Source organism: Hibiscus syriacus, unplaced genomic scaffold, assembly GCF_006381635.1.
Source record: "Hibiscus syriacus cultivar Baekdansim isolate YM2019G1 unplaced genomic scaffold, ASM638163v2 tig00017808_pilon, whole genome shotgun sequence".
Taxonomy (NCBI): domain Eukaryota; kingdom Viridiplantae; phylum Streptophyta; class Magnoliopsida; order Malvales; family Malvaceae; genus Hibiscus; species Hibiscus syriacus.
The window spans coordinates 2,162,327-2,174,663 of NW_024062417.1; the positions used below are offsets into that span (position 1 = coordinate 2,162,327).

The 12,337-nt window shown below is 36.7% G+C and overlaps 1 protein-coding gene and 1 pseudogene across 1 annotated transcript; one reads left to right on the forward strand and one right to left on the reverse strand.

Annotated features, from left to right (window-relative positions):
- The first annotated feature begins 575 nt into the window (after nt 1-575).
- Nucleotides 576-5,779, forward strand: LOC120208933 (annotated as a pseudogene).
- Nucleotides 5,780-9,529: 3,750 nt separating this feature from the next.
- LOC120208902 lies at nt 9,530-11,796 on the reverse strand. Its single transcript, XM_039208029.1, has 3 exons — nt 11,685-11,796; nt 11,062-11,559; nt 9,530-10,077 (listed from the first exon to the last, which is right to left on the reverse strand). The coding sequence occupies exons 1-3, from the start codon at nt 11,761-11,763 to the stop codon at nt 9,557-9,559; spliced, it is 1,098 nt and encodes a 365-aa protein (XP_039063960.1). The 5' UTR covers nt 11,764-11,796; the 3' UTR covers nt 9,530-9,556.
- Between the last annotated feature and the right edge of the window lie 541 nt (nt 11,797-12,337).

The window sequence follows — 12,337 nt, forward strand, 5'->3', positions numbered from 1 at the left end:
TTTTAACTCAAATCAATTTAAATCAATTTTAACTCAAATCAATTTAAATCAATTTTAACTCAAATCAATTTAAATCAATTTTAACGCTTGAAGTCAACTTTTTTCATCTCTACCTACATTGATCTTGTTGTTTCCTTATTCACCTGAAAACGAAAAGAAAAAATAAAAAATCTTGTACAATCACATTTTTTTTAATCAAATATCATCTCTCTCATCTATCTTCTTGTTTCTTTTTGAGCGCTTTTAGAAATCCAATTCAGCCAATCAGATTTCAGCAAACTCCATCGTTAGAATCCAAATAGATAGATAAAACTTTCACACTCCTCTCCTCTCCTCTCCTGTCCTCTCCTCACCTCACCTCACCTCACCTCACCTCAACCTCACAATTGTAATATCTCACTAAAACTAAAACCCATTTTGCCACGTGTTTGTTCCTTCAACCACTAACCTTAAAGAACAAAACTTTTTCCAATTGTCAAAATCCTACAGTCCACACAAAAAATATAAAATCAGCAAACCTTTCGGTTCCCAGAAGGAAGAAGAAGCTCAAGCAGGAATAACCCAAAATTTCATACTTTTTTAGTTAAGGAATCTCCTTCTATTCTTTGTAAACGAGAGTGGTCTGTAATGGCTTCTCTTGCTTCTTCACCCTTCACTCTGCCAGCTTCCAAGGCTGATCAGCTTTCCTCTCTTTCTCAAAAACACTTTTTTCTTCACTCATTTCTTCCCAAGAAAACAAACAACAATCCCAACTCGAAATCTTCATTGAAAGTAAAATGTGTTGTTGGCAATGGCATTTTCACTCAAACAACCCCAGAAGTTCGTAGAATTGTGCCAGAGAACAAAAACAATCTCCCCTCTGTCAAAATCGTCTATGTTGTCCTTGAAGCTCAGTACCAGTCATCCCTTTCAAGTGCAGTCCAGCCCTTGAACCAAAATTCCAGCTTTGCCTCATTTGAAGTCGTTGGCTACTTGGTCGAGGAGCTTAGAGATGAAAACACTTACAAAACCTTCTGCATCGATCTCGAAGACGCCAATATCTTTATTGGGTCTTTGATTTTCGTTGAGGAGCTCGCCCTGAAAGTGAAGGCTGCAGTGGAGAAAGAAAGGGATAGGCTTGATGCTGTTTTGGTGTTCCCTTCAATGCCTGAAGTGATGAGGCTAAACAAGTTGGGTTCTTTCAGCATGTCACAGCTTGGTCAATCGAAGAGTCCTTTTTTCCAGCTGTTCAAGAGAAAGAAGCAAGGAGCAGGCTTTGCTGATAGCATGTTGAAGCTAGTGAGGACATTGCCTAAGGTGTTGAAATACCCAGTGACAAGGCACAAGATGCTAGGCTTTACATATTGAGTCTCCAGTTTTGGCTCGGTGGTTCACCTGATAATCTTCAAAATTTCTTGAAAATGATTTCCGGCTCTTATGTGCCTGCACTCAAAGGGACAAAGGTTGACTATTCTGATCCAGTTTTGTTCTTAGACAGTGGAATTTGGCACCCGCTGGCTCCTTGCATGTATGATGATGTGAAGGAGCATCTGAATTGGTATGGTACCAGGGGGGATGTTGATGAGAAGCTTAGGGGGCCTGATGCACTGATAATTGGATTGGTTTTGCAAAGGAGTCACATTGTTACTGGTGATGAGAGCCACTATGTAGCTGAGATTATGGAGTTAGAGGCAAGAGGCGCAAAAGTGATACCGATTTCTCTGGACCAGTTGAGAAGTTCTTGATCGATCCGGTTACCAAGAAACCAATGGTGAACTCAGTGGTTTCACTGACAGGCTTTGCTCTAGTTGGTGGACCGGCTAGGCAGGATCATCCAAGGGCCGTTGAGGCACTTATGAAGCTTGATGTTCCTTACATTGTTGCACTGCCTTTGGTTTTCCAAACAACCGAGGAGTGGCTAAACAGCACTTTAGGACTACATCCTATTCAAGTAGCTCCCAAGTGGCCCTTCCAGAGCTTGACGGTGGCATGGAACCTATAGTTTTCGCTGGCCGTGACCCTAGAACAGGCAAGTGAAGTTATCCTTTTGTTACTACTCATACTTAATGTCTCGTTTTGCCTTTTTATTGTCTGAACTTGTTTGATTTTAGGTGCTTAGGTTTTATTTAACGAGGAGTTAAGTAAAATGGTGCTGACTTTGATTTCAGGGAAATCCCATGCTCTTCACAAGAGGGTGGAACAGCTTTTCACTAGAGCTATCAAGTGGGCTGAATTGAAAAGGAAATCAAAGGTAACTGTTTTCCATGAGAGCATAACTCCAAATCAAATAGCTTTTTCGAGTCTAGAGAGCATATATATATATATATGCGTGTGTGTTTAGTGACTAAGGAGACATTGTATATGTGATCCACTTAAGATACTATCAATTGTTGACTCCACTTTTCAGCCTTTAATCTAAAAGGGATCTTCAATGATCTATACATAAGTATATAAATCTTAGGCCATTATGCTTAGAATGTGTTTGATGTTGAAAATGATGATTGAAACTGCAATATCCTATTGTCTTTCTTCACGTTCCATGACCTACAATGTGGTAAAGTTTGAGAATATGTTGTTGCTATTGGCAGGATATTACTGTCGACTAGCACGCATGCGCTCTTTTTGTTTCATTCGTTATGTTCATTGTATTTGTATGATCCTTCCTGCAGACTGCGAAGAAGTTAGCAATCACAGTCTTCAGCTTCCCTCCCGACAAAGGGAATGTCGGCACCGCTGCCTACCTGAATGTTTTTGCTTCCATCTATTCGGTTTTAAAAGACCTTCAGAAAGATGGCTACAGTGTTGAAGGCCTTCCAGAGACTGCTGAAGCTTTAATTGAAGATGTAATTCATGACAAGGAGGCACAATTTAACAGCCCAAATCTTAATGTTGCATATAAGATGAGCGTTCGTGAAGACCAGAACCTCACTCCTTATGCTCCTTCTTTGGAAGAAAACTGGGGTAAGCCTCCTGGAAATTTGAATTCTGATAGAGAAAACCTCTTGGTATATGGAAAGCAGTATGGTAATGTCTTCATTGGAGTACAGCCCACTTTTGGTTACGAGGGGGATCCTATGCGGTTACACTTCTCGAAATCGGCTAGCCCGCATCATGGATTTGCGGCGTACTACTCCTTTGTTGAGAAGATCTTCAAAGCTGATGCTGTTCTTCATTTTGGTACTCATGGAACCCTTGAATTTATGCCTGGGAAGCATGTGGGAATGAGTAATGTTTGTTTCCCTGATAGTCTTATCGGGAACATTCCCAATGTTTACTATTATGCTGCTAATAACCCTTCTGAAGCTACGATAGCTAAGCGTCGTAGTTATGCTAATACTATTAGTTATCTGACTCCTCCGGCTGAAAATGCTGGGCTTTACAAGGGACTTAAGCAACTGAGTGAGCTGATCTCATCATACCAGTCCCTTAAATACTCTGGTCGTGGGCAACAAATTGTTAGTTCGATCATCAGTACGGCCAGACAATGCAATCTTGACAAGGATGTAAAGCTTCCTGAAGAGGGAGAGGAAATTTCAGCAAAAGAACGGGATCTTGTTGTTGGGAAAGTGTATTCCAAGATCAAGGAGATCGAGTCCCGACTGTTACCCTGTGGGCTTCATGTTATCAGTGAGCCTCCATCTGATATGGAAGCAGTCGCAACATTGGTGAACATTGCAGCATTAGACCGACCTGAAGATGGAATTTCGTCACTGCCAGCCATATTAACTGAGTCTGTTGGAAGAAACATAGAAGACGTGTACAGAGGAAGTGACAAAGGTATTTTGAAAGATGTAGAGCTTCTGCGGCAAATTACTGACGCCTCACGTGGGGCAACTTCTTCCTTTGTGAAGCGAACAACCAACAACAGGGGTCAAGTTGTTGACATGGCTGATAAGTTAAACTCAATCCTCGGGCTTGGTATCAACGAGCCCTGGATTCAGCACTAGTCAGAAACAAAATTTTACCGTGCTGATAGGGAAAAGCTTAGGGTATTGTTCGAGTTCCTAGGGGAGTGTTTAAAGCTGGTTGTTGCTGATAATGAGTTGGGCAGTCTGAAACAAGCATTAGAGGGAAAATACGTTGAACCTGGTCCTGGTGGCGATCCTATTCGAAGCCCGAAAGTGTTGCCAACTGGAAAGAACATTCATGCATTGGATCCACAAATCGTGGTCGTGGTCGCGGTCGCGTTTTCGGTTATTTCAGATTTACCGTGATTGCAGCCGTCACGGGCGCTATTACGGCTGTCGCGGACGCTATTGCGATCATCGCGGGTAACTCGGACGGCGGCGAAACCGCTATATCGCGGCCGAAATCGCGGTCACGAACCGTTTTTTAAAACCCTGGCTGCAATGCAGAGTGCCAAAATTGTGGTAGATAGGTTGGTTGAAAGACAAAAGGTTGACAATGGGGTGAAATATCTAGAGACAATTGCACTTGTATTATGGGGAACAGATAATATCAAAACTTACGGCGAGTCACTCGCTCAGGTATCGTGGATGATTGGAGTTAGGCCAGTGGCTGATACATTTGGTCGAGTCAACAGAGTTGAGACGGTTAGCCTTGAAGAACTTGGAAGACCCAGGATCGATGTTGATGTTAACTGCTCCGGAGTTTTCAGAGATTTATTCATTAACCAGGTACTGCTCGTAGTGTTTAAAGTGGTTTCAAATATGCATTCAGTAATTCATGATTAGATGTTAGATTTTTCTTACCATGTCCTACTCTTATTCCTATTTCGGTTGACAGATGGACCTCCTTGACCGAGCTGTGAAGATGGTAGCTGAATTAGATGAACCAGTGGAGCAGAACTATGTATGGAAGCACGCATTAGAGCAAGCCAAAGCCTTGGGTATTGAGGTTAGAGAAGCTGCAACAAGGGCCTTCTTCAACGCTTAAGGATCTTACTCTTCCAATGTCAACCTTGCTGTTGAGAACTCCTCATGGAATGATGAGAAACAGCTCCAAGATATGTACATGAGCAGGAAATCATTTGCTTTTGACTGTGATGCCCCGGGTGCAGGTATATCCGAGAAAAGGAAGTCTTTGAGATGGCACTAAGCACGGCTGATGCCACTTTCCAGAATCTCGATTCCTCAGAAATTTCACTCACTGATGTGAGCCATTACTTCGACTCGGATCCAACAAATCTAGTACAAAACCTATGGAAGGATGGAAAGAAGCCGAGTGCATATATTGCAGAAACCACCACTGCAAACGCTCAGGTATGCAACACAAAACTTTCCTCTGAATGTTATTGTATAGTCTCCTAGACGTGCCAGTTTTTAAGCTAATTCTGCAACTCTACTAGCCATTAATAGTTTAATACGCCTCAATAACAGGTTCGAACTCTGTCTGAAACCGTGCGGCTAGATGCACGAACCAAGTTGTTGAACCCCAAGTGGTACGAAGGAATGATGTCCAGTGGATATGAAGGAGTTCGCGAAATAGAGAAGCGCCTTACTAATACGGTAGGGTGGAGTGCTACTTCGGGACAAGTTGACAACTGGGTGTACGAGGAGGCTAATTCGACTTTCATTCAAGACGAGAACATGTTGAACAGGCTGATGAGCACCAATCCGAACTTGTTCAGGAAGTTGGTGCAAACATTCCTGGAGGCCAACGGACGTAGTTACTGGGAAACTTCGAAGGAGAATATTGACAAGTTGCGGAAGTTGTATTCTGAAGTTGAAGACAAGATCGAAGGCATTGATCGATGAACAATAAACCGAAAAGGTTATAAATTTGCAAATATTTGCTCACATTGACGACTTAAACTTGAGTCCAGGGATTTAAATAGCGTTCGCGGTCGCGTTTTCTGTCGCGTCGCGTTTATCACGGTTGCGGATATAAAAGATGTCATCGCGGTCACTGTGGGTGTCGCGGTCATAAATTTTTTTAAATTTTACACAATTTATCCTAAAATATAATAATTATAGTTATAATGTTAATGAGTCATTTTTAATGACTTTTAGAATGCTTTCTAAACGAAAAATGGCATATAAATTAATAATATATATCAACACTATAATTAAGTAAAACAACACATACCTTAAAAATGGGGAAGTAATAGTTTCACCAATTAGGATTAAATTAAATAAAAACTAAAGTTTTCATTTTAAAATTTTTATTAGATTATAAATTTTTAAAGGTGGGAGGATAACAAATTAACGTATTCCTTAAAAATATATCTTAGAAATTATTTAAAATAATTAAAAACTCTAATTCTTCCTTTTGTTGATACATATGACATATATATTTTAATTTTTTATATTAATTTTTTTGGTTTATTCTAAAAAATTTAACCGTGATTTGGGTTTAGGGTAGTCTTCTCTTCAACCCCATCTTCCTTCTTCCACTTTTCTTATTCATTTCTTTTCTCTGTTTTGTATTTTCTATTTGATCTACATCTGCTATTTCAATTTTTTTTATTATATTTATAGCTTATAGTCTTATTGTTCTTTTCTTCTTTTTTGCGTTCTGATTTTTTTCTAATTCTTCTTGACTTAGATCTAGGTATTTCTTACCTTGTCAAATGAAAGTCAAAGTTTTGTTCTTGGTCTGCTCAACTTCTTCTAGGCTTGTTCTCTTCTCGGTTTGGTCTTTACTTTGGTGAATGGTGAGTCTTGCTTGCTCAATTGCTCTTTGTTTTTGTTTTGTTTTTTTTTTTTTGAGTTTACAAAATGTTTTGTTTGAAATTTTGGATTTCTTTCTTTTGTACTAATTTTGTATAATTTTTTGTTTTATTTTTCTTTATTTTCAATTAGCTTTTACTGTCATTTTTTTACATGTTCTATTTTTTTTCAAGTCACGGTTTAATAACGGGAATGACGTCCCATTATGGACGCTATTTTAAAAATACAGTAACAACACCACTAGAGATCTTACAACAGAAAGAGCATTTTAAAAAATAATAAAATAAAAGACATCACGGGTATTAGCATATGTGAAATGTAATTAGGAATTCTTTATTTTAATCAAATACGCTAGTCTTAATATTTTATTTATAAAATTATGAAAATAATATTTTAATAATAATATTAAATAAATTATTTTAATTTTTTATAATAAATAATAGGCTTAATATCAAAATAAATGCTCAAATTATATCGTTCTTCACGAATATATGTCTAAAATATTTTTTGACTCATTTTTATGTCTAATGTTACAAACATGACCATTTTAGGTGTCTAAACCGTCAATGACATTATCATTTTAGGTGTCCATATCATCAATAGTGTTAATTACGTCGTTAAATGACACGTGTCATAATTTTAAAATTTTAAAAAAAATTCTTAAAAATTAAAATATTATTTAAAAAAAATCAAACATTTCCCCTAACCGCGTGCTTCCCTTGTCCCTCCCCTTGCTCCTCCTTTCATGGCCAAACGGTCAATTAAACGGCCTACCAAATGGACGTCTACCATAGTCGATTAAATAATCGATCATGATTGAATTTAAAGGATTGAGTATTTGAAATTTTAGAGATTAGAGATTGAAATTTAGGGATTTGAGAATTTTGGGTTTTGAGATGATAGTAAGAGTTGTGACGGGTCATTGGGTAGTCGTCGACGTATGGTGGTCAGTCGTTGACGAATGGGTGGCCAAAGATGACCGAAGATTGGAGTAAATGAGAATAGAATAATAGATTTTAAGAGTTTGATTTTTTTGATATTTTATTTAAAAAAATTGGACTTTTTTTAAATAAAATATTTTTTAAGTTTTTTTGATAACTTTTATAACGTTAGGCATCCGAATGAGTCAAAAAAAATACTTTAGGCACCTATTCGTGAAAAGTGGTATAGTTTGGTCACTTATTTTAGTATTAAACTTAAAAAATATAATTTATTGTATTTAATATTTATAATAAATAAAATTTTAAAAATTTAGTAATAGAAAATGACAAAAATGCCAGAATAAGGCAGTATGGGAAAAAATTTTCCCACAATAACGTGGTTCCAACATTATTTCTCCATCTAATGTATTTTCTACAGTACACGCCTAAAGACTCCAGAATATCTCGGCGTCTTCAAGCTAAAATTTTGCTCCATGGGATTACTCGACGTCTTTAGTTAATTTCTTTCTAATATTGTGCATTTTTGGCGATTTTCCCAAAAATATCACATTTTCCTTAAATATTTACGTGTCAGACACCCTTTGAGATAATATTCTCGATCTAACACCCTTTAATTCATATATTATTTGTTTGTTTGTTTCAGGTTTTTTTGCAGCCCTTTCAAACTCTAAGAATGACGCGAATTTCAGCTATTGTTTATTATGATAGAGAAATTCGAGAAGATGAAACTATCGTTGTTTTCATATCAAATCATTATATTAAAATATCCTTTAAGATAAACATAACTCTTGAGGAGGTGATAATGAAGATTTCAATGAAGGTTTCAATGAAGGTTCATGTTAGAAGTACTAGAAAAATGTCGTCGCTTCAGTACAAATTTCCAACATCATTGTTTCCGTTAACTTAGACGGATTTCCATCCAAACGAAGCAGACCGTCCTCCATTTTATAACTGCAAAAAAAATAAAATAATTAAATAAAATACTAAAACAATTAAATAATACAATAATTAAATAAAATACTAATAAAATATTAAATATAATAAAATATATCTTATAAATAAAATTTGAACGAGGTTTGGTTTTTGAGAGAATTTGAGAAGATTTGGTGTGGTGAAAATAGTTTAGAGGAGGTATTTATAGGGTAAGATGGAGGGTGTGAACGGTCAGTTGGGTCGGTAGGATAGAAGGTGCATGGGTCGCACCTTCGGTATTTATTCTGCCCCAATGTGGGTCATGCCTTACCCCACGTGGTGTCACATTAGTGTCATGCACCGCGTCTTTCTTCAAAGGGTTTTAGATTGGGAATATTATCTCAAAGAGTGTCTGACACGTAAATATTTAAGAAAAATGTGATTTTTCGGGAAAATCACCAAACAATGCACAGTAATCAGAGGAAGAATTTAACTAAAGACGCCGAGTAATCTCATGGAGCAAAATTTTAGACGCCGAAATATCCTAGGATCTTTAGATGTGTACTGTAGAAAATACCTTAAATGAGGAAATAATATTAGAATCACCGTTATTGTGGGGAAAAAATTCTCATACTGCCTTATTTTGGCATTTTTGCCAATAGAAAATAGTTTGCATAGTATCATCAAAATATTAAGAAATAATTTTTAACGAAATCTATTTTTAAGGGAAACAACATGATGGTAAGTCAAATTTCTAATAATTACTAATAATTGTATTTTTAGAAGCTACAAAGATAAAAAAGTAACTGATCATTCATAGATGCTGAAATAAACTTGGCAATGACTCTAAATAATAGATTTCAGACTTTCACATTTAAATAACCTAAACATGTAAAAATCAGCCATAATGAAGTTATTAGAAGCTACAATGACTCTAAACTCCAAAGAACCTCGTTCATACTCAAAAGTTATTACAAACCTCTAAACTCAAAACCAGAAAAAAAAAGTTGTTTCACAATGCAAAATAAAACTTGTACTTTGAATATCTGTATTCATTAAACTAGTTGATGCCGTGAATCGAGTGATTTCGGACTAAGAGACTGGGAGAACCTTGACATCATCTAAGACAGGCCCGCACATATGCCCAAAATCATCCAACTTGGTGTGGTAATAAGCACTGTAAAATGTAATCCTTGTTCTTGCTGAGGTTGCCTGAAACTTAAAACTTGCCGTCTTGAATCCTCCTTTTCCTTGAGACACGTATGGGACTTTGAGAGTTTGCTTACCGGCGAAGGCTTCGACCATCATCGATCCATGGCAGTTGTTCTTGGCATCTCCTACGGTGAAACTGAGTGTGTAGAGTTTGTTGGGAACTGTTCTGATGACTTGGGCAATGGCGCTCTCTCTTCCGGCAACCATTTCGACGGCAAAGAGACCCGATGGGACCGAGAAGTGCTTCTTGTCGATGAATTTTACGGGCTTTAGGGATTCGATGATCCATCCAGGGAGTGGTGAAATGGTGTCTTGCTTGTGCGGAGGCAGGAGGACCCCTGTTGAGTAGTTCTTGAAGGTATGTGGACCTGTCTCGAACCCACTGTTTTTTACTAGGTTCCCTGTGATGCCAATTACGTAAGTTCCGATTTCAATATTGAATGCATCATGATGACTAGAACGCGAATCCACATGAAAACTTAACCGGAAAAAAGTATCATTAGTATAATATCTATATATATTGAAACATAATCCTCTTGATATATATTTTATTAAAGTGAAATGATTATATTGTAATATTTGTTTTAAAATTTTTTAATTATTTAGTAATGAAAATTTAAACATCTATGTAACGACATTGATGTCCAAATCTGATATCTCTAAGAACAACAATCTTTTTTTAATTATTGAAATAATTTACTTTGTGCATCATTTATATATTTTAATTTGACATAATGACAAGACCTAACATTTATCTAAATGATCACTTTAGTTTATATTCATTTTTTTAATTATTTTAACCTCACCGTTATAATTTTAGTAAGAATAGATTTTATTAGATGGAAACCGTTAGTTGATTAATAATCGAGGTATGTTCTTGACGTGACAGTACCACTTATGTTTAATTGTTGTCATATCACATGCATGTTATCAAAGGAATAATGTAACATGTGTTGATCGTTAATCTACTAATTATTTCAATCAAACAAAGATTATTTTAATTAAAAATTAAAACATTAAAATTAAAATATTAAAAAAATAAAATTAAAATAATCATTTAAACGAATATCAAAAAACTAATTTTATCACTATACCTTTTAATTTTACATGACACATTTATTCAAACCCTGATTTTTTATTTTATTTTTTTGTAAAAGGGAACTCATTAAAAGCTACACCTTACTTTATTATTATTAATTTCCCCTTATTAAGTACGCACTAACTAATGCGAACTATCTATTTTCTAACCAAAAATTAAAAAAAAAATGAAGAAAAAGAAGTCTAGTTGAGGAGATTGGGTGCATTATATGACGTTCAACGAAAGACTGTATTTTAGTGATTTTAGAGCAAATGCAGATAAATTCATAGGAAGTAAGACGAAATACCTGGTGTGTATGTTAGAGGAGGCAGTTCTTTGATGGCAATGGCATCCAACATAGGTCCACAAGTTGGATCTTCTTGAACCCCAAGGTTATGGAAAGTAAGCCTCACTGTTTTATCCTTTGCCTTGAAAGCAATGGCCATGGTGTCACCACCATCGGTGCTGTAAAGTGTCTGAATGGAAATGTCAGTGCTCTGACCAGGCACCGAGATCCTGAGCACCTCATCTTGGGCGCAAGTCCTTGTGGCACCAAACGTGATGGAGTAAACCAAGCCAGGCTTCACATCCACATTCTGAGAGATGGATGCCTCATTGCCCAGCCTCACCGCATGTGCACCACGTGGAATCGGGAAGTAAAACCCACCGGGCTGAGGCCCTCCCGACACCAACTCCACCAACCCTTCGATTTCCCATCCTGGAAGCGAGTATTTCCCCACGATCACTGTTTTGTTCAGCTGCTCTTGCTTCGGTGCTTGCTCGAAGTTTCCGTTCTTCAAAAATCCTGTCACGATTCATCCTTCATTGTTAATTTCATAATGTCACATTTTCAGCCGTCCTCCCCTGCATGTTACTATAATGTCTGAAAGGAAAAGAAACCAGCTAGGGTATCAAAGTTGAGTATTTTACCATCGAGTGCTGGCGTACGAGAGGCATTGCACAGAGAGAAAAGCAGAGCAAAGCAAAGAGAGAGTAACCAACCAGCCATTGTTTTGATGCAGAAGAAAAAAGAAAAGCACAAGTATTAAACCAAAGAAGACCGCAAGATTCGCATTTAAAAGGGGTTGCCAAATATTTAATTTTTATACGTGGGAAGGAGCCATGTAAATCATGTTAATGTAGCACCAAATTAGCCGTGAGATGTGTGGCTTTGTCTCTGTTTTTCAATACCTAAGTTGGACATTTTCTTCACATCTCTACATACATGTGTTGGACCCCAATATGACATAATACATCATTTACCGTGATTTGCTCCTTTTGTTGATTCATGTTTATTTATTTTTGAAGTTACAATATAACTAAAAGTAACATTAAAAATGAATTTCTCAAGCCACTTTTATAGTTAAAAGAAACGTTGTTATTTAAATCTCGAGTTTGAACAGTTACTTTTCCCGTGTACATTGTCAATAATAAAGAGATATTATAAACTTGTAATCACCAGAAACTACTAAAAAACAATAAAAATCTTAATTTATTGACAAGACACCCTCTACGAATATAATTGCAACATCTCTACGAATAATATCATTCTCTTTTATCGTTGAGACCATTTGATGGGTTCG